This window comes from Aotus nancymaae, unplaced genomic scaffold (assembly GCF_030222135.1).
Source record: "Aotus nancymaae isolate 86718 unplaced genomic scaffold, 86718_ANA_hifiasm-v0.15.2.pri h1tg000040l, whole genome shotgun sequence".
NCBI lineage: Eukaryota > Metazoa > Chordata > Mammalia > Primates > Aotidae > Aotus > Aotus nancymaae.
Window position 1 is genome coordinate 49,071,822 of NW_026988454.1, and position 22,409 is coordinate 49,094,230.

Genomic DNA, 22,409 nt, shown 5'->3' on the forward strand with positions numbered 1-22,409 from the left:
ACATTTTACTCACATTTACACATTTGTTACATAGGATATTAGAAAAGATACAGTTGAACAGCCAGGTTGAAGGGATGCATAGGGGGAGGTATGAGATAAGGAATACAGAACTTCCATGCCATCTTCAGGGTGCCACCCTTCAGGAGGGAACTTCCACATATTCAGCTGTCTAGAAGTTCTGCAACCTTGTTGTTTTCGTTATTGTTGTTTTTGTTTTTGTTTTTGTTTTTGTTTTTAAATGGAATTGACATTATGTAGGTATGATTTTTTTTTTTTTTTTTTTTTGAGACAGGGTCTCTCTCTCTTGCTGAGGCTGGAGCGCAGTGGTGTGATTTTGGCTCATTGCAACCTCTGCATCCTGGGTTCAAGTGATTTTCCTGCCTCAGCCTCCTGAGTAGCTGGGACTATAGGCATAAACCACCAGACCCAGCTAATTTTTGTATTGTTAGTTAGAGACAGGGTTTTGCTAGGTTGGCCAGGCTGATCTTGAATTACTGGCCTCTGCCCGCCTTGGCCACCCAAAGTGCTGTGATTAGAAGCATGAGCTACCACGTTTGGCCTGTTACTTCTGTATTTTGGATAACAGGGTTTTTTTTTGTTTTTTAGATCAGATGTATCTTTTACAAATAATTCCTTTTTGTCTGTGGCTTGTTTTCTCATTCTTCTGCCATTATTTTTAATTTTAATGAAGTCCAGCTTATCAATTCATCCTTTCATGGATTCAGAATTGATGTTATATCTAAAGAGTCATTGCCGTAGCCAGGGTCACCTAGGTTTTCTACTTTTTCTTTTCTTTCTTTCTTTCTTTTTTTTTTAGGAGTTTTATAGTTTTGTGTTTTACATTTAGTTCTGTGATGCATTTTGAATTAACTTTTGTAAAAAATACAAGGTCTGTGTCTAGATTCTTTTTTTTTCTTTGCATGTGGATGTCCAATTGTTCAACACCATTTGTTGAAAGGGCGTTTTTTTCCCACTGTATTGCATTTGCTCCTTTGTTAAAGATCAGTTGACTATATTTATGTGTCCCTATTTCTGAACTCTCTATTTTGTTGCATTGATTAATTTGTATATTTTATCATTAATACCACATTGTTTTGATTAGTGTAGCTTTACTGTAAGTCTTAAAGTTGGGTGGTGTCAGTACTCCAACTTTGTTCTCCTTTAATATTGTGATAGCTATTCTGGTCCTTTTGTCTCTCCATATAAACTTAGAATCAATTCATTGGATCCACTAAGTAATGTGCTTGGATTTTGATTGGGATTGCGTTGAATCTATAGATCAAATTGGAAAGAACTAATGTGTTCACAATATGGAGTCTTCCTATCCATAAACATGAAATATCTATTCATTTATTTAGTTCTTAGAACTTTTTTAAGAAGAGTTTTATAGCTGCCTTCATATAGATCTTGAATATATGTTGTTAGATTTATGCCTATTTTATTTTTTGGTTGCTAATATAGATGGTAATGAATTTTTAATTTTTATATTTCATCTGTTTGTTGTTGACATAGTGAAAAATGATTGACTTTTGTGTGTTAATGTTGTATTACTGCCACCCTGCCATAATTAGTTCCAGGAAAGTGTTTTTTTGTTTTTCACTGTTCGAAAGTTTAATTAAAAACACAATTTATGAATATTTAATATCTTGTGAAAAGCATTTTTAAGTTAAGAATGAAAAATTATGTACAGAATATATCATCAAATACTAGGTAGCCTCAACTCTCACCAGGTCCACACTCAGCAACATCTGTTTTTCTAGGTTCTTCAAGATCTGTTAAATCGACAAAGTTATTTTCCATGATGGAGGAAGGAATGGAAATCCCCATTGCTTTTCAAACTCCATACATGCTTACGATATCACCTAGAGTTACTTGCTATGCAAGTTCTTTTAAGATTATTGGTCATCTGTTCAGCAAGATGCATTGGAACCCAAGAGACATCATATTGGGAGAGTGTCTGGTGTTCAAATGCTCATTGTGGGTAACCTGGAGCTCCCTGAGCAATTTGGTGGTCTCATCAAGTTTCTTATAGAATACGTTAGCTTCTTCAAGAGTCAAAAACTTCAACTGGAGCAACAAAGTTTGTTACCACTTTCAGTGCTGTGAGCATGTCTTGAGTAGTGTAGTCCAAAGATCCTGCTGGCTCTATTTCTGTAATCTCCATCTCTTTTGCTGTGTCAAGTGTCCTAGTATGGACTTCATTTTCAGGTGACGACATCTCCAACTCTTTTTCTTTTTTTTTTTTTTCCTTTCTGTCCAGTGAAGTGAAGGAATTCAAGCAAGACATCTCCAACTCTTATAGGACCCTGGAATACCCTCCTTTTGTTAAAACATCCCGTAAGCTATGTGTCATAACATATGGATAATCTTGGCATGTGGTCAAAAATTCCTAGATGCTGAAATTGCTTGGAAGATCAGAGTCTTCCCCATAGGTTGAATAGATTAAATCTGAATCATCCTTGCTGATATTTGTAAACTTGTAGTCATAATGTACATAAGAACTCTAGGGTCCGTAACTGAAATATAACACTGTGGTTACTTTGTACCTTTTATCCTCTTTGAACGCATGCAAAGTATTCACTTCAGACTGAAGTCTTCCAGTTGTCATTCCCAGTCTCACAGGGCAGTAGCCTGGCTTTCCTACAGTGGGATCCACAGGATGGAGAAGTTCCAATCTTCTTGTTCCATTTGGTTTTCTTCTTTCAAATTTCCGTTGACTGTTAACAAGCTACCGGTCAGCTTTCCTCTAGATTCCTTCACAGTGTGGTCAAGTTGTGCCTACTCTCTCTAAATTATTGCTTTTAAACTTATCTTTAAGCATATCTTCATCTTTCTTTTTATTTTCTTTGCTGAGACTCTTGAAGTCTTGTGCTTCAGCATCTCCAGAGTTCTCTCTCTCTCTCAGCCAGCAGTCTCTATCCTCTCCACTCTGTGAGATGTTGTTCTGTCTTTCTGCTTTCAAGTTTTTTGCAAGTCATCTATGAAGTCTGTGCTCTGTTTCAGGCTCTTAATTCTTTCCTGGCTAAAAATTTTCATCCCTGAGTGCAACAGCTTCTTTGCAGCTTTATAATAAATGGTCTCTTGTTTGTTGTAAATCATGGCATTAGTACATATTAGTTTGAAGTTATCCTTTAGTTCTTCTGTGGACTGATAGTCATTGTTCTTGATCTTTTCTTTCATGGTACTGAGATCCATTGGGTGTTTAATGATCATGGAGTAGCCAGGAGCAATAAAATCAGTCACAGTAAATGAAAATAGAGCATTTAGGTCTTTTCTTTGCAGTTGTCTCATCAGTTGATTCATGCTCTCAGGCTCCAGCTGGGTCTCATGCACTGTCTTGTTAAGAGGGGCCTCATGCCACCCTGTACACACCAACCCCCTGCATTGTGGCACAAGGTTTAGCAGGACCTGCTCCTACCCTCCAGCTTGCCTGGCCTGGACCAGAAGTGGCACCGCAAGGCCTGGGCCTGGCATGGGAGGTGGGCACCAGGACCTGGTCGGACATGGGCAAGAAACACAAGTCAGACAAACACCTCTAACGAAGAGAAAGTGGAAAAGCCCCTGAAGCTGATCCTCAAAATGGGAGGAAAAGCAGTTAATGAGCTCTCCACAGGCAGTTCGGGGCACTACTCCAGCCTCTTCGAAGACAAAAATAATCATAACAAACACAAGGACGGAGAGCAGAAAAAGAGAAAGGAGAGAAGCCAGTTTCGGGGGAAGAAAAGGAGAGAAAACATAGAATTGAGGATTAAAAGTAAGCGAGACCATGTGGAGAATGAGGCAGAAAAAGACTTCCAATGTCATGCCCCTATGAGATTAGACTTGCCGCCTGAGAAGCCTCACACAAGCTCTTTATCCAAACAAGAAGAAGTAGAATAGACACCCCTTCAAGGTGTGTGTTTGTTTGTTTGAGACAGAATGTTGCTCTGTTGCCTAGGGTGGAGTGTAGTTGTATGTTCAGTCATAACTCACTGCAGCCTCCAACTCCTGGGTTCAAGCAATCCTTCTGCCTCAGCCTCTTGAGTAGGTGGGAGTACAGGCATGTGCCACCATGCCTGGCTAATTTTAAAAAAAAAATTCTTTTTTTAGTAGAGGCAACGTCTTGCTATGTTGCCCAGCCTGGTCTTGAACTCCTGGGCTCAAGTGATCCTCCTGCTTTGGCCTCCCAAGGTGCTAGGATGACAGGCATGAGCCACTGCACCCAGCCAGGAGTTTTTTTGTGTGGATTCTTTTTGACATTCTATAAAGATGATCATGTTATCTGTGAACAAAGTTTTATTTCTTATTTCCTTTCCAATCAGTATACCTTTTATTTACTCTTATTTTCTTATTGCATTAGCTAGCACTTCCAGAATGATGTTGAAAAGCAGTAGTGAGAGGGGACATCCTTGCATACTTTTTGATCTTGGTGAGAAAGCTTTGAGTTTCTCACCACTAAGTATAATGTTAATTATAGTTTTTTTGTATATGTTATTTATTAAATTGAAGATGCTCCCTCGTATTATTAGTTTGCTGAGAGTTTTTAATCATGAATGGGTATTGGATTTTGTCAAATGCATTTTCTAGATTTGACATAATCATGATTTTTCTTCTTTAGCCTGTTGGTGATGGAGTACCTTAATTGATTTTCAGACATTGAACTTGCAGTTTCTTTTATTTGGCTTATTTTGGATTTAATTATTTCTACTTTTTCTAGTTAATATTCTCTTTCTAATTTCCTAGGTGGAGGCTTAGATGATTTATTTTAGATTTTTTTTCTTATATATACATTCAGTGCTATAACAATTTCTAAGTACTGCTTTCACTGGATACCACAAATTTTGATAGGTTGTATTTTCTTTCTGATTTAGTTGAAGACATTGTTAAATTTCTTTTGAGATTTCCTCTTTAACTTAAATGCATATGTAGCAGTGTGTTGTTTAATCTCCAGGTATTTTGGGATTTCCCAGCCATCTTTCTGTTTTTCATTTCTAGTTTAATTCCACTATGGTCTGACAGCAGACATTGGATGATTTTTTATCTTTTTAATTTCTTAAGGTGTATCTTATGGCCCAAAGTGTTGTCTGTTTTGGTGAATGTTCCCGATGAGCTTGAGATGAATGTGTAATGCTGGTTTTGGATGAATAGTCTACAGATGTCAGTTACAGTTAATTGATTGTTGGGGCTGTTGTGATCAACTACATCCTTACTGATTTTCTGCCTGTTGGATCTGTCCATTTCTTTTCTCTTTCCCTCCCTCCCTCCCTCCCTCCCTTTCCTCCCTTTTTTAATTTTCTTCCTTCCTTTCTCTCTCTCTCTCTATTTTTTTTTTTTAGTAGATTGGGTCTCTCTATGTTGCCCAGGGTGGTCTCAAACTCCTGGGCTCAAGCGATCCACCTGCCTTGGCCTCTCACAGTGCTAGATGTGTCCATTTCTCATACACTTGTTAAAATCTCCGACTGCGATAGTGGATTAATCTATTTCTTCTTGCAGTTCTATCAGTTTTTATTTCATGTATTTTGATGCTTAGCTGTAGGGTTTTTTTTTTTTTTTTTTTTTGGCAATGTTCCACACTTTCTGTCTTTTATCATTTGTATTTATTTTTATTTTTTCTAGATACCGGCATCTCACTATGTTGCCTAGGCTGGTCTCGAACTCCTGACTTTAAGTGATCCTCCTGCCTCAGCCTCCCAAAGTACTGGGATTATAGGCATGAGCCTACTGTTGTGCAGTCATTTTAATTGAGCATTTTATATTGATCCATTTTTCTCTTTTTACTCTATTATACTTCTCTTTATACATTCTTTAGTGGTTGCACTACAGTTTTCATATACATTTGCAACTAATCGAAGTCTGCTGTCAAGTAACCCTATACACCTGAAGGTAGTGAAGTGTACCTTATAATAAGTGCCATATAGTAACAAAATACTTCTAATTCTTCCATCTTCCTTCTCTTCCCTTGTATTATTGTTATCAGTCGTTTCACTTATTCGTAAGCATACATAAGCATGTGTATACATATATGCACAAATACACAGAAATATACATAAATGATTACATTGTTGCTGTTACTAAAAAATGTCACTTGTTAGATCAATTAAGAATAAGAATAACAAAGATTTTAAAAATGTTATCTTCACTTATTTCTTCTCCAGTGCTGTTGCTTTCTTTGTCTGGATCTGAGTTTCTGACCTATGACATTTCCCTTCTCTCTGAAGGCTTTCAACATTTCTTGCAAAGCAGATGTACTGGCCACACAATCCTTCACTTTTTGTCTATGAAAGTCTTTCTCTTTCACTTTTGAAAGATAACTTCACAGTGTACAGCAGCAGTTCCTAACCTTTTTGGCAACAGTGTCTGGTTTCAAGGAAGACAATTTTTCCACAGACCTGGGGAGGGGATGTGTTTTGGGATGATTCAAGCCCATTAAATTTATAGTATACCTTATTTCTATTATGATTAAATTTTAATATACAATGAAATAGTTGAACAACTTGCCATAATGTAGAATCAGTGGGAGGTCAGAGCTTGTTTTCCTGCAACTAGACAGTCTCATCTGGAAGTGTTGGGAGTCAATGACATCCAAAGTCTGTTGCTTATGTCCAGTCTACTCTGTAATCTCGTTTTGGTTGCTGTCACTGCAGAAAACCCTGCTTCACAAAGATAGGATGTTGGAAATGGAAGCAGGCTTTTCATTGCTTTTGTGGCAATCTCAGCATATTCTGCCTTGACTTTAATCCAGAGCGTATGGAGATTTGAATTGGTCTCAGACATACTTTTAAGACCACTGTCATTTGCAGTCTCAAGGAGTTGATTCTCTTCTAGTGTGGACAAAGTTGATTGAGCTGGCAATTTACAAATGGGTCGCATTCCATTTCATTTCCCATTTCAGGTTTTGTTTTGTTTTGTTTTTGTTTTTTGTGGTTGGGAAGTAATGCTTAAACTCTTTAGAAAGCTGAGATAGCTGATGCATGTACCAGCTGGGAGAAAGAAGGCCCTGGCTCAGTCTGTTTCGAGATATCTGCTGATGTTTGAAATGTCAAAAATTCCAGTGTTCACTCATTGCCCCTGTAATACTAGTTTGGCTTTGAATCCAGCCACTTTATCTGTTGACTTCAACACAGTTGTCATTCTCCCCTGAAGTGACAGAACAGATTGAGTTCATTGAGCAGGTTGAATATGTCGTGTAAGTAAGCAAGTTTTGTTACCCATTCTATGTCACTAAAATGTGTTGCCAGTGGTGACTGTTTTTCTAAGAGAAATCTCTGGAGTGGCTCTTGTAACTCAAAAACGCTGGCCAGTGATCTACCTTTAGAAAGCAATCACTTCTGTGTATAAGAGAAGATGTGTGTGCCCTGAGTCCATCTTCTAACAGAGCTGTGCCATCAGATGTGAGTTAAGGGCATGTACTTTAATATGGTTGATAATTTTATTATATCCTGCAAAATGTTGCTAAGTTCAGGTGACATTTTTCATCTAGCCAGCATTTCTCTATGGGTGACACAATGTATGGACTCACATGCAGAAGGAACCGTCTGACCCAAGTCACGAAACCAGAAAGATATCCAGTAATGGAAGCCTCTCCGTCTGTGTGTATACTGACACAAATGACCAATTCAGTTTTTCTGGTATGTAATCATTCAAAGACTTGAATAGCTCTGCAGCTGTGGTGTTGGTTGGCAATAAAAGTGCATATGACATGCTCATGCACATCTTCATGAAAACTATGTCACACAAAAACAAGCCTTGTTGCCTTGTCAACATTGATAGACTTTTCAACCTGGATTGCATACCACAGTGACTCATTAATCCTCTTTGACAGTTGTGCCTCAGTGTCTTCTGCTGTTTTATCAGTTCATCTAGTTATGGTGTTAGCTGAAAGAGGAACACAAACCACCTTTTGAACTGTAGCCTCTCCTAAGAGTTTATGACACATGTCCTTGGTAGCCAGCAGGATCATCTCTTTGCCAGCAGTAAAGGGCTTTGTATTAGTCCATTCTCATGCTGCTATAAGGAACTGCCTGAGACTGGATAATTTATAAAGGAAAGAGGATTAATTGATTCACAGTTCTGCCTGGCTGGGGAAGCCTCAGGAAACTTACATTCATGGTGGAAGGGGAAGCAAACATATCCTTCTTCATATGATGGAAGGAAGAAGGGTCAAGCAAAGAGGGAAAAGCCCCTTACAAGACCATTAGAGATCTCAGGAGAACTCATTCACTATCACAAGAACAGTAGCATGGGGCTAATTGCACCCGTGATTCATTACCTCCCACTGAGTCTTTCCCTCAACATATGGGGATTATTGGAACTACAATTCAAGTCGAAATTTGGGTAGGGGCACAGCCAAACCATGTCATTCCACAGCCCCTCCCAAATCTCATATCCTCACATTTTAAAACACAATCATGCCTTCCCAACAGTTCCCCAAAGCCTTAACTCATTCCAGCATTAACCCAAAGTCCAAGTCAGAAGCCTTATCTGAAACAAAGCAAGTCATTCCCTTCTATCTATAAGCCTGTAAAATCAAAAAGCAAGTTAGTTACTTCCTAGATACAATGGGAGTACAGACATTGGGTAAATACACCCATTGAAAATGGGAGAAGTTGGCCAAAATGAAGGGGCTACAGGTCCCATGCAAGCCCAAAGTCCAGCAAGGCAGTCAAATCTTAAAGCTCTGAAATTATCTCCTTTGACGCCATGTCTCACATCCAGGTCACACTGATGCAAGAGATGGGCTTCCATGGCCTTGGACAGCTCCACTCCTGTGGCTTTGCAGAGTACAGCCCGCCTCCTGGCTGCCTTCATGGGCTGGCATTGAGTGTCTGTGACTTTTTCAGGTGCTTGGTGCAAGCTGTTAGTGGATCTTCCATTCTGGGGTCTAGGAGATGGTGTCCCTCTTCTCATAGCTCCACTAGGCAGTGCCCAGTGGATACTCTTTGTTGGGACTCAAACTCCACATTTTCTTTCTGCACTGCCCTAGCAGAGGTTCTCCATGAGGGCTCCACACCTCCAGCAAACTTCTGCCTGGACATCCAGGTGTTTCCATACATCCTCTGAAATCTAGGCAGAGGTTCCCAAATCTCAATTCTGGATTTCTGGGCACCCACACACTCAGTACCATGTGGAAGCTGCCAATACTTGGGGCCTTCACTCTCTGAAACCATGGCCTGAGCTGTACCTTGGCCCCTTTTGGCCATGGCTGGGATGCAGGGTGTCAAGTCCCAAGACTGCATAAAGCAGCAAGAACCTGGGCCCAGCCCATGAAACCATTTTTTCTTCCTAGGCTCCTGGCCTGTGATGGGAGGAGCTGCTGTGAAAACCTCTGACATGCCCTGGAGATATTTTTCCCATTGTTTTGGTGGTTATTTATGCAAATTTGTGTAGCTGGATTGAATTTCTCCTGAGAAAATGGGTTTTTCTTTTCTATCATGTTGTCAGGCTGCAAATTTTCTGAACTTTTATGTTCTGCTACCCTTTTAAACCTAAGTTCCAATTCCAAACCATATTTTTGTGAATACATAAAATGAAATACTTTTAAGAGCACCCAAATCACCTCTTTTTTTTTTTAATATGTTTTTTGTTGTACTTTAGGTTCTGGGGTACATGTGCAGATCATGCAGGATTGTTGCATAGGTACATACATGGGAATGTGGTTTTCTGCCTCCATCCCCCTGTCACCTGTATCTGGCATTTCTCCCCATGTTATCCCTCCCCAACCTCCCTACCTCCCTACTGTCCCTCCCCTAGTCCCCCTCAACAGACCCCAGTGTGTGATGCTCCCCTCCCTGTGTCCATGTGTTCTCATTGATCAATACCCACCTATGAGTGAGAACCTGTGGCATTTGATTTTCTGTTCTTGTGTCAGTTTGCTGAGAATGATGGTTTCCAGATTTATCTGTGTCCCTACAAAGGACACAAACTCATCATTTTTTATGGCTGCATAGTATTCCATGGTATACATGTGCCACATTTTCCTTGTCCAGTCTATCATCGATGGGCATTTGGGTTGGTTCCAGGTCTTTGCTATTGTAAACAGTGCTGCAGTGAACATACATGTGCATGTGTCTTTATAACAGAACGATTTATAATCCTTTGGATATATACCCAGTAATGGGATTGCTGGGTCAAATGGAATCTCTATTTCTAGGTCCTTGAGGAATCACTACACTGTCTTCCACAATGGTTAAACTAATTTACACTCCCACCAACAGTGTAAAAGTGTTCCTATTTCTCCACATCCTCTCCAGCATCTGTTGTCTCCAGATTTTTTAATGATCGCCATTCTAATTGATGTGAGATGGTATCTCAATGTAGTTTTGATTTGCATTTCTCTAATGACCAGTGACGATGAGCATTTTTTCGTATTTTTGTTGGCCTCATATGTGTTTTCTTTTGAAAAGTGTCTGTTCATGCCCTTTGCCCACTTTTGAATGGGTTTGTTGTTTTCTTGTAAATCTGTTTTAGTTCTTTGTAGATTCTGGATATTACTCCTTTGTCAGATGGGTAGATTGCAAAAATTTTTTCTCGAATGCTTTGGTGTTTAGAAATTTCTTCCACCAGATACTTTTAAGTCACCTCATACTTTTTCAAAGTTTCACAGCTCTCTAGGGCAGGGGCAATATGCATGCCTCCAGTCTCTTTGCTAAAACACAGCAAGAGTCACCTTTATTTCAGTTCCCAAAACGTTCCTCATCTCTATCTTAGACAACCTCACCCTGGACTTCATTGTTCATACCACTATCAGCATTTTGGTCAAAGCCATTCAACAAGTCTCAAGGAAGTTCCAGACTTTCCTACATCTTCCTGTCTTCTTCTGAGCCCTCTGAACTGTTCTAGCCTCTGCCTGTTACCCACTTCCAAAGTTGCTTCCACGTTTTTTGATATCTTTACAGCAGCACCCCACTACCTGACAGCAATTTACTCTATTAGTCTGTTCTCACGCTGCTATGAAGAAATACATGAGATTGAGTAATGTATAAAGGAAACAGGTTTAATCAACTCACTGTTCTGGATGGCTGGGGAGGCCTCAGGAAACTTATAATCATGGCAGAAAGGGAAGGAAACATGTCCTTCTTTACATGATGGCAGGAAAGCCCCTTATAAAACCCATCAGATCTCATGAGAACTCATTCACTGTCACAAGAATAGCAACATGGGGTTAACTGCCTTCATGATTCAATTACCTGTCAATGGGTGCCTCACATGACACATAGGGATTATGGGAACTACAGTTCAAGATGAGATTTGGGTGGCGATACAGTCAAACCATTTCAGGCTTCCTAGCTTTAGCCGCTAGGAATGATTCTCAGTGCAGGCACATTTGATGATGTAGTGGCTTTCAATAATTGCTTCTATTCTTTATATTCATGTTTTTTTTTTCTTTTGAAAACTCCAAAGTCTTTTAATGCAGGGTGCTGGTGTCCCTGGTACCAATTAGTTTTGAAGGTTTCACAGCTTTGTTAGATAGTGGTCACCACATATACAAAGTGGGCTTGGAGAATGTCAATTGCCTGTTGCAGTGAACCCATAATTTAAGTAGGACTCTTGGTATTTTCTTTTAAATGTACCTTTCTTCTTGTTGACAGTTTTAGAGTCTTCTGCTTTCTCATCATTGTGTCCTTCCTTCTTTTGAAGAAGCTCTCCAGTGACATTTGTTTTTTACTCATTTTAGCTAGGGTTGGCTTGTGGGCTTACCAAGACTGTGACTGAGACAAGTGCATAGTGTAAGAAAGAGGCATGGATGGAAGTGGGAAATAAAATAATGGGCAGGCCTTACTCAGGCTAAAGTAAGTGTTGGATTCTAGCTAAAGCCTGCCACCAGATGCAACTGTATAATTGAAGTACATCAACTCACTTGCCACTATAAAGATTGCCACTAGATGAAGCTTACTTGTTACTTGTCACTCACTGATAGTGTTTCAATATGAATGTGCAAGCAATTGATTTGTTATGTCCTCTGTGCAATCAAACGTCTCTGCTAATGTTAATCTGTATTTGCAGCCACTTCCTGGTGCTAGCATTAAAACCTCAGCTCCACCTCAGACCACCAGACATTAGATTATCATAAGGAATATGCAACCTGGATCCCTCACATGCACAGTTCACAATAGGGGTCACGCTCCTATGAGAATCTAACGCTGTAGCTCATCTGGCAGGAGACGGAGCTTGTGAGGTAATGCTAGCCATGATGAGTGGCTGTCAAATAGACGAAGCTTCACTTGCTGACCTACTGCTCATCTCCTGCTGTGCAACCCATTCCTAATAGGCCATGGGCTGGGGACCCCTGGCCGTACAGAGTTCTAAGCTGCTGGTTTGATTCTCTCAACACTCTCCATGTTTACATGGTTTCTGAGGCAAAGTTGGATGTAAATCTTACCTTTGTTTCTCTATAAGTAAGCTTTCCTCCCTACTCTGGCTTTTTTCAGGAGTTTATCTTTGCTTTTCTGATGTTTAAATATAATATGCCTAGTTGTGGTTTTTTTCCTTCAGATTTGTCTTACTTGGTGTTTTCTGACCTTTCTGGATCTATAATATGGTGTCTGATGTTAACTTGGGGAAATAGTTATTGTTGCTTCAAATACAGCATCTGTTCTTTTCTTCTCCTCCTATACTATTCCCATTACATGTATCTATACCTTTTGTAGTTTTTTTCACAGTTCTTGTACATTGTGTTTTTTCTTTTTCAGTATTGGAAGTTTCTATTGTCATATCCCCAAGTTCAGGAATTCTTTCCTCAGCTGGGTCTACATTCCTAATGAGTTCCTCAAAGGTATTCTTCATTTCTGTTAGTGTTCTCAATTTTCAGCATTTCTTTTTTATTCTTTTCTACAGTTTTTATCTCTGTGCTTACATTATCTCTGTGTTCTTGTATGCTGCCTACATTTTCTATCATAATCGTACTAATTCTAGTTGTCAAAAATTCCTGGTCTGATAATTGTTATTCTTGCCATATCTGACTGTGTGTCTGATGCTTTTCAGTCTCTTCAAACTGTGTTTTTTGCCTTTTTGTGTGCCTTGTAATTTTTGCTGAAAGTTGACATGATGGCCTAGGTTTAATAAGTGTGGTAAATAGAGCTTTAGTAATGCAGTGGTAAAGTGTGCAGGGAAGAGGAAGTATTCTTTAGTCCTATGATTAGGTCTCAGTCTTTTGGTGAATTTATTCCTCTGGATTGTGAACTTCAGTTTTCTAAGATTTTTTTCTTTCCCTACCCTTAGGTAGGACAGGATGGTGGGAGGGTGATGGAGTTCCACAGGGAAGGCCAAAGAAGCTTGATTTTTGTATTAACTTTCCTCTATGTGGAAGGCTGGAGTTGTCTGAAGTTGGGTTATTTCCTTTACCCCAACTAGGTTAAGCTCTGATAAAACCCCAGCACTTCAGGCTCTGGTCAAATAGTTTCTCCTGAAGGCAAGCATAAGCACAGAATGCCCTGACGTATTTTTAATGGTTCCTTTTTCCCTCCGCCTGCCAGAAACAGGAGAGAATTTTTCTCTGATACTCACTGAGGATCTTGTAGAACTCCTGGAGGTAAAACTCACGGAAATATGGAGGCCTGTATGATGGTATCCCTTGGAATTTTTAACTCTCAGATTTGTCTACTCCAAGCCTCTAGCAATCTGTTAGTTACAGACTTTCCTACCCTGGGTCTTCTGCTTATGGGTTTTTGTTTTATTAGGTTATGATCCTCTGTTTCTACCTATCCTTTTTTCCAGTTTTGGAGGCAGCAGCTTGCCTTGTGACCTCATTTCTCTGACAAATTTTAGAAGACTTGTTGATATTTCAGTTTTTTCAGCTATTTATTTATTTATGGACCAAGTGGTGACTTCTGATCTCTTTACATGCCGGGTTAGAAACTGGAAGTCTTTATTAAGTTTTATAGTTTTGTACCCTAGCCGTCTTCCTGAGTTCCATATCTACCTCTCTAACTGCCTGATGTCCATCTTACTTGTATGTTCAACTGAAATCATAATTATAGACTCTAATTATATTAAGTATATCTGCTTAAATATAACCTACTGTTCTTCTGTATATTTACTTCTACCCAGACTATAATCTTCCATGTTACTTAGACTCAAAATCTTAAAACCTTTGTTATCTTTAACATTTATTTTCCATTCACATCTTAAACAATCATTTTTTAAAAATTATCTCACTCTGCTTCCAGTTCTTCATTCTGTTCTCCATGCTCTATTTCAGTTTCTTGTTTCTTTTCAGCTAAATTAGAATAATTTCTTTAAATGACATATCCATATTCATTCTCAGTGAATCTTGCTCACTGCTTCTAGTTTTGTCTTATTTGTTCTAGCACTCTCTTGTCTTTTTCCTCTTTTCTATTCCCTTTCATCAGACCTGCTGAGATTCTGGACACTAGATTGAATACCAGGGAATACAGAGATTCACAAAGCCAAATTCACAATTCCTGGAATTCTACAAGAAGGGTGCAACCTAGATTTTTAAGTTTTCCCTTTTATTCTGCCCTCTTGTAACCTATAAACATGGCATAATATTCTGTATATATACTTTTTACCTTTTTAAAAATGTTCTTTATAGAATGCCTTTGTTCCTTTTTCCATTCTTGCCAGAATCTCCCTATTTTTCAAAATCTCTTAAAAGCTGCCACTCCAGGAAAGCCTTTTTCCTCATTCTCTCAATGTCTTCATGTATCCTACCTCCTCCCAATACTTTGTACTTAACATGGCCTTTATTTGTCTACCATATTAATTATGTTTTATATTATAATCATCTAAGGGCTTCTCTTGTGCCTCTGATTAAAATTTGAGTTTGTAAAGTGTGAGTCTGCCATCTTTGAAATAGCCTGCACATGATAAATGCTGTTTATGTAATAGTTAAATTTCATGCCAACCTTTTGGGAAAGTATCAGTTCTTCAAGGCCTAGTTCAAGTTTACCTCTGTAACACCCTCCTTTAGCTACTGCACATATAACTATCTTAGCACTTAGTTTCCATTGTCTTTTTTTGATCTTTTTGTATGTGTGACACATTAAACTGGTGGGACCTAACTTTATTAACTGACTCCTAGCACAATGCCTAACATATGTGCTTAGTAAATATCTTTCGAAGAAATGGAAAAATAACCTCTTTCTTTGCTTTTACAGTGCTTTGTTGATATCTTTTACAGCACTTACCACATTCTGATTTGTTTGAAGAATATTTGTATTTCCTACCTTCCTCTTCCAGGTTTTAATCCTACATGGGGGAGAGGGAATCTCTTCCCCTTGAAAAGAATTTCCTTCAAAGCCTTGGTCATAGAAGCAATACTACATTTATTCGTTCAACAGTTATTTTTTGAGTGCTTACTTTGTGCTAGACATTTTTCTATGCAATAGGGAATATAAGATGGACACCTTGAGATGGATAAGAATTCATGATTCATGGATCTTACTTTCTAGTTAGAGAAACATTCTATTAATGCATATTGAATTTAGTATTAGCTGGAAATGATTACCTGTGAAGAAATTTTTCTTTAGTTTTTATTTATTTACCTAGAACTTTGACTTTTTGTGATTAATATATATAATATGCTATTTACATGTTGAAATATACTTTTAAACTAAATAATAGCTGTCTTTCATGAAGTTTCTCCTATGTGCTGGGAACCTTATATACTTGATCTTCAAAAAACACTGCAAAGTAGACTTTATTGTTTCTGTTTTAGAGATGAGAAAACCGGGGTTTTGAGGTGGTAAGTAATTTGCTTAAATTATGGTACATAACTAGGAAGCCAGAGAGCTGGAATTTAAATCAAGGTGTGTCTGTTCATACAGCCTATATGTACACTTTATATTATGCTTCATTTCCAATTTCTTCCCATTTGTTCAAGACAAACTTTTAAAGGCTTACCTTCTTTTTTTTTCTTTCCTAATAGCCACAATATGAGAACACTTCACTAAAGACACCATTTTCAGAGGAATCGGTTTCCCATTCCCAACAAGGGGAATTTAAGCAAAAGCTTACATCTACTGAGAAAGAAGTTTTACAGCTTAATGAGTTTCTCAAACAAAGACTAAGCCTATTTAGTGAAGAGAAGAAGAAACTGGAAGAAAAAGTAGGTATTTGTAATAAAGTTGAATTAGGTCAACAACATTTCCTCAACATATTATTTGTCTATCATTTACCCTGTCAGGTGTCATACCAGGTTATATAGACATTTGTGTGGAGATGATTAATTTTATAGTAACTTTTGAGAAACCTTCTACTATCTGCAAAATTCCAAGGATTTTCTTGAAGGATAGAAATGCTCTTGTGTATTTTTCTAACAAATAGTAAAATCTTAAAAATCAGTTGCCTACACCAAATAACTGTTCTCCTTTTCCTTACTGAGTCTGTGATTTCATTTTTTTGGTTATGTTGGGCATAAAGGGTTGGTAAATGAAACTGGCCTATTTTTAATAGTGATGCAACTTAAGTTATTAAACTGAAGCTCCTGATTCAGAATAAGAAGCTAAAAGCCAAATACACAGACATGCATACTAACTACATATATATATTTATACACACACACACATTTGATCTTTCTGCCTTTATTAAAACTATTCTTATGTGTTTCATCTTATTCCATTTTAGTATCATTCAAGATTAAGTAGGACATGTGCTAGCCCTAATATATTGAAAAGATACAGACCCATGAGCTGCATAGTGGCAGAACTGGTTTTAGACTTCTCTTTTAATCTACTCAGCTTACTATTCTATTGAGCCTCCCATTCAAGTGGTCATAGAGCTGGTCACCATGAATTTTTTTTCTTCTTTCTTGTTCATCAGTGCTTACTTTATTTTTTAAATTTTATTTCCATAGTTTTTGGGGAACAGGTGGTTACAGTTACACAAATAAGTTCTTCATTGGTTATTTCTGAGATTTTGGTGTACCTGACACCTAAGTAGTGTAAACTGTACCCAGTGTGTAGTCTTTTATCTCACACCCCCTCCCCCCATGTTTCCAAAATCCATTATATTATTGTTGTGCCTTTGCGTCCTCATAGCTTAGCTCCTACTTAAAAGTGAGAACATAGGATGTTTGGTTTTCCATTTCTGAGTTACTTCACTTAGAATAATGGTCTCCAACTCCATCCAGATTGCTGTGAATGACGTTATTTTGTTCCTTTTTATGGCTGAGTAGTATTTCATGGTGTATCATGCACACACATACACGCCACATTTTCTTAACAATTCATTGGTTAATGGGCATTTAGGCTGGTTCCATATTTTTACCATTGCAAACTGAGGTGCTATAAATATGCATAGGCAAGTACTTTTTTATATAATGACTTCTATTCCTCTGGACAGATACCTAGTAGTGAGATTGCTGAATCAAATGGTAGTTCTACTTTTAGTTGTTTAAGGAGTCTCCACACTGTTTTCCATAGTTGTACTAGTTTACATTCCCACCAGCAGTGTAAAAACATTCCTATTTCATGCCAACATCTATTTTTTTTAATTTTTAAATTATAGCTATTCTTTCAGGAGTAAGATAGTATCTCATTGTGTTTTTAATTTGAATATCTCTGATTATTAGTGATGTTGAACATTTTTTTCATGTTTTTTGGTCATTTGTATATCTTTGAGAATTGTGTATTTATGTCCTTAGCCCACTTTTTGATGGGATTTATTTTTTTTGTGAATATTTTCTCCCACTTTATAGGCTGTCTGTTTACTCTGATGATTATTTCTTTTGCTTTGCAGAAGCCTTTTAGTTTAATTAGACCTCATCTATTTATTTTTATTTTTGTTGCATTTGCTTTTGGGTTCTTGGTTATGAACTCTTTGCCTAAGCTAGTGTTTAGAAGAGTTTTTTCAATGTTATTATATCTTCTAGAATTTTTATGGTTTATGGTGTTAGAGTTACATCTTTGATCCATCTTGAGTTGATTTTTGTATAAAGTGAGAGATGAGGACCCAACTTCATTCTTCTTGAATGGTGGTGGCTTGCCAAGTATCCCAGCACCATTTATTAATAGGGTATCTTTTTCCCACTTTATGTTTTTGTTTGCTTTTTCAAAGATCAGTTGGGTGTAAGTATTTAGGTTTATTTCTGGGCTCTCTATTCCGTTCCATTGATCTAATATGCCTATTTTTGTATCAGTACCATGCTGTTTTGGTAACTATAGCCTTCTAGTATAGTTTGAAGTCAGACAATGTGATGCCTACAGATTTGTTCTTTTTGCTTAGTATTGCTTTGGCTATGCAGACTCTTTTTTGGTTCCATATGAATTTTAGGATTGTTTTTTCTAGTTCTGTGAAGAATGATGATGGTACTTTGATGGGAAATGCATAGAATCTATGGATTACTTTTGGCAATATGGTCATTTTCACAATATTGATTCTACCCATCCATGAACAATGGGCATGACATGTGTTTCCATTTATGTCATTGATGATTTCTTTCAGCAGTGTTTTGTAGTTTTTCTTGTAGAGATCTTGCACCTCCTTGGTTAGGTACATTCCCAAATATTTTATTTTTTTGCAGCTGTTGTAAAAGGGATTGAGTATTTGATTGGATTTTTAGCTTGGTCGCTGTTGGTGTGTAGCAGAGCTACTGATTTGTGTACGTTAAGTTTGTATCTTGAAACTTTACTGAATTCGTTTATCAGATCTAGGAGCTTTTTGGATGAGTCTTAGGGTTTTCTAGGTATATGATCATATCATTGGCGAACAGCGACAGTTTGACTTACTTTTTACCAATTTGGATGCCCTTTATTTCTTTCTCTTGGTCCGATTGTTCTGGCTAGGACTTCCGGTACTATGTTGAATAGCAGTGGTGAAAGTAGGCATCTTTTTCTTTTTCCGTTTCTCAGGAGCAGTGCTTTCAACTTTTCCCCATTCAGTATAATGTTGGCTGTGGGTTTCTCATAGATGCTTTTATTACCTTGAGATATGTTCCTTTCATGCTGATTTTGCTGAGGGTTTTGATCATTAAAGTGATGCTGGATTTTGTAAAATGCTTTTTCTGCATCTATTTAGATGATTATTTGAATTTTGTTTTTAATTCTATTTATATGATGTATCACATTTATTGACTTGTTTATATTAAACCATCCCTGCATCCCTGGTAAGAAGCCCACTTGATCAGGGTGTATTATCTTTTTGATATGCTGTTAGATTTGGTTAGCTAGTATTTTGTTGAGGATTTTTGCATCTATGCTCATCAGGGATAATGGTCTGTAGTTTTCTTTTTTTGTTATGTCGTTTTCTGGTTTTGGTACTAAGGTGATACTGGCTTCATAGAATAATTTAGAGAGGATTCCCTCTATCATTTGGAATGGTTTCAGTAAGATTGGTACCAAGTCTTCCTTGAATGTCTGATAGAATTAGCCTGTGAATCCATCTGATCCTGGATTGTTTTTTTGTTGACAAATTTTTTTTTTTTTTTTGAGACGGAGTTTCGCTCTTGATACCCAGGCTGGAGCGCAATGGCGCGATCTCGGCTCACCGCAATCTCCGCCTCCTGGGTTCAGGCAATTCTCCTGCCTCAGCCTCCTGAGTAGCTGGGATTACAGGCACGCGCCACCGTGCCCAGCTAATTTTTTTTTTGTATTAGTAGAGACGGGGTTTCACCATGTTGACCAGGATGGTCTCGATCTCTTGACCTCGTGATCCACCCGCCTCGGCCTCCCAAAGTGCTGGGATTACAGGCTTGAGCCACCGCGCCCGGCCCTGACAAATTTTTTATTACTCTTTCAATCTCACTACTTGTTACTGGTCTGTTCAGAGTTTCTGTTTCTCCCTGGTTTAATCTAGGAGGGTTGTATGTTTCCATGAGTTTATCCATCTCCTCTAGATTTTCTCGTTTGTATGTGCAAAGGTATTCATAATAGCCTTGAATGATCATTTGTATTTCTGTGGTATCAGTGGTAATATCTCCCGTTTTGTTTCTAATTTTGCTTATTTGGATCTTATCTCTTCTTTTCTTGGTTAATCAATTTTGGTTTCATTAAGGGTCTATCAATTTCGTTTATCTTTTCAGAGAACCAGCTATTGTTTTATTTATATTTTTTATTTTTTTGTTTCAGTTGCCTTTAGTTCTGCTCTGATCTTTTTTCTTTTCTTCTGTTGGGGTTGGCTTTGGTTTGTTCTTGTTTCTTAGTTACTGGAGGTGTAACCTTAGATTGTCTATTTGTGCTCTTTCAGACTTTTTAGTGAGCATTCAATGTTACGAACTTCCCTCTTAGCATCATTTTTGCTGTATCCTAGAGGTTTTGATAGGTTGTGTCACTTTTATCATTCAGTTTAAAGAATTTTTTAAGTTTCCATCTTGATTTCATTGTTGACCCAATGATCATTCAGGAACAGGTCATTTAACTTTTCATGTATTCGCATGGTTTTGAGGGTTTCTTTCGGAGCTGATTTCTAGTTTTATTCTGCTGTGGTCTGATAGAGTACTTGATATAATTTCTGTTTTCTTGTATTTATTGAGACTTGTTTTGTGGCCTATCACATGGTCTGTTTAGGAGAACGTTTTATGCACTGATTAATAGAATGTATATTCTGCACATAGAATGTATATTCTGCAGTTTTTAGGTAGCATGTTCTGTAAATATCTGTTAAGTCCATGTCTTCTAGGGTAAGGTTTAAGTCCATTGTTTCTTTGTTAACATTCTATCTTGATGATCTTTTGAGTGCTGTCAGTGGAGTTCTGAAATCCCCCACTATTATTGTGTTGCTATCTGTGTCATTTCTTAGGTCTAGTAGCAACTGTTTTATAAATTTGGGAGCTCCAGTGTTAGGTGCATATATATTTAAGACTGTGATATTTTCCTAGTACACTAGTCCTTTTATCATTGTATAATGTCCCTCTGTCTTTTTTTAACTGTTGTTGCTATAAAGTCCTTTTTTTCTCGTGTAAGAATAGCTACTCCTCTTCACTTTTGGTGCCCATTTGCATGGAATATCTTTTTCCATCCCTTTACCTTAAGTTTATGTGAGTCTTTATATGTTAAGTGAGTCTTTTGAAGACAGCAGATACTTGGTTGGTGAATTCTTACCCATTCTGCCATTCTTATCTTTTAATTGGAGCATTTAGGCCATTTACATTCGTTAGTACTGAGAAGTGAGATATTATTCTATTTGTTATGTTTGTTGTTGCCTGAATACTTTGTGTTTGTTTGTTGGTTTTCATTGTGTTATTGTTTTATGGGTCCTGTGAGATTTATGCTTTAAGGAGGTTCTGATTTGGTGTATTTCAAGGTTTTGTTTTGGTTTTGAGACCGAATCTCACTCTGTTACCCAGGCTGGAGTGTGGTGGCACTATCTCAGCTCACTGCAACCTCTGTCTCCTGGGTTCAAGTATTTCTCGTTCCTCAGCCTCCCTAGTAGCTGGGACTACAGGTGTGTGCAATCCCACCAGGCTAATTTTTGTATTTTTAGTAGAAATGGGGTTTGACTGTGGTGGCTAGGCTGGTCTTGAACTCTTGACCTTGGGTGATTTGCCAACCTTGGCCTGCCAAAGTGCCGGAATTACAGTCGTGAGCCACCATGCTTGGCTTATCTCAATGTTTTGTTTCAAGATTTAGAGTCCTTTTAACAGTTCTTGTAGTACTGGCATGGTAGTGGCAAATTCAGCATTTGTTTTTCTGAAAAAGTACTAAATTGTAATGTAACCTTGTTTAGGCATTTTAGACATAATTTAAACTCAGCACATAGTTTCTACATCTGGAAAATTGAAATGACAAAGATAGGAATAGCCTTGATCAAATTTGCAGATGTGCAGACAATAAAAACTATATCATTACTGCCTCCTGGTTGATAGCAATTTATAGGATGCCATCCATGGTAAAAGAGAACAGATAGCCCCTAAATTCTTGATTACAGTGACATAAATTTTTTTTAGGTTTAAATCTTTTTTTTTTTTAAATTCAAACAGAGCCTCACTCTGTCGCCCAGGCAGGAGCGCAGTGGCATGATCTCGGTTCACTGCAGTCTCCGCTGCCCCAGTTCAAGTGATTCTCATGCCTCCTCCTGAGTACTTGGAACTACAGGCATGTACCACCACACACAGCTAATTTTTTTGGTACTTTTTTAGTAGAGACTGGGTTTCGCATTGTTGAAACCCTGTCTCTGCTGGTCTCACACTCCTGACCTCAGATGATTTGCCTGCCCCAGCATCCCAAAGTGTTGGGATTACAGGCGTAAGCCACCATGCCTGGCAAGTGTAAATCTTAGAATGAAATAAGGTAAATCTTATATATATATAATTTTTTTTATTGCACTTTAGGTTATGGGGTACATGTGCAAAAGATGTAGTATTGTTGCATAGGTACATACATGGCAATGTGGTTTGTTGCCTCCATCCCCTTATCACCTATATCTGGCATTTCTTCCCATGTTATCCCTCCCCAACCTCCCTACCCCCCACTATCCCTCCCATATTCCCTCCCAACAGACCCCAGTGTGTAATGCTCTCCTCCCTGTGTCCATGT

The 22,409-nt window shown here is 38.0% G+C and overlaps 1 protein-coding gene and 1 pseudogene across 6 annotated transcripts in view; one reads left to right on the top strand and one right to left on the bottom strand.

Annotated features, from left to right (window-relative positions):
- CEP85L (centrosomal protein 85 like) overlaps window positions 1-22,409 on the top strand; it is a 247,224-nt gene that overhangs the window by 143,720 nt on the left and 81,095 nt on the right. For all 6 annotated transcript variants that reach the window (XR_010336626.1, XR_001107094.2, XR_010336627.1 and 3 more), the window contains exon 6: window positions 15,866-16,045. Coding sequence is in view for 2 of the 6 variants with exons in the window: in XM_012450082.2 (XP_012305505.2) it covers window positions 15,866-16,045 (180 nt within the window). In the remaining 4 variants the exon portion in view is untranslated. The remainder of the gene's footprint in view (window positions 1-15,865; window positions 16,046-22,409) is intronic.
- LOC105715672 (bromodomain-containing protein 7-like) lies at window positions 1,717-3,213 on the bottom strand (annotated as a pseudogene).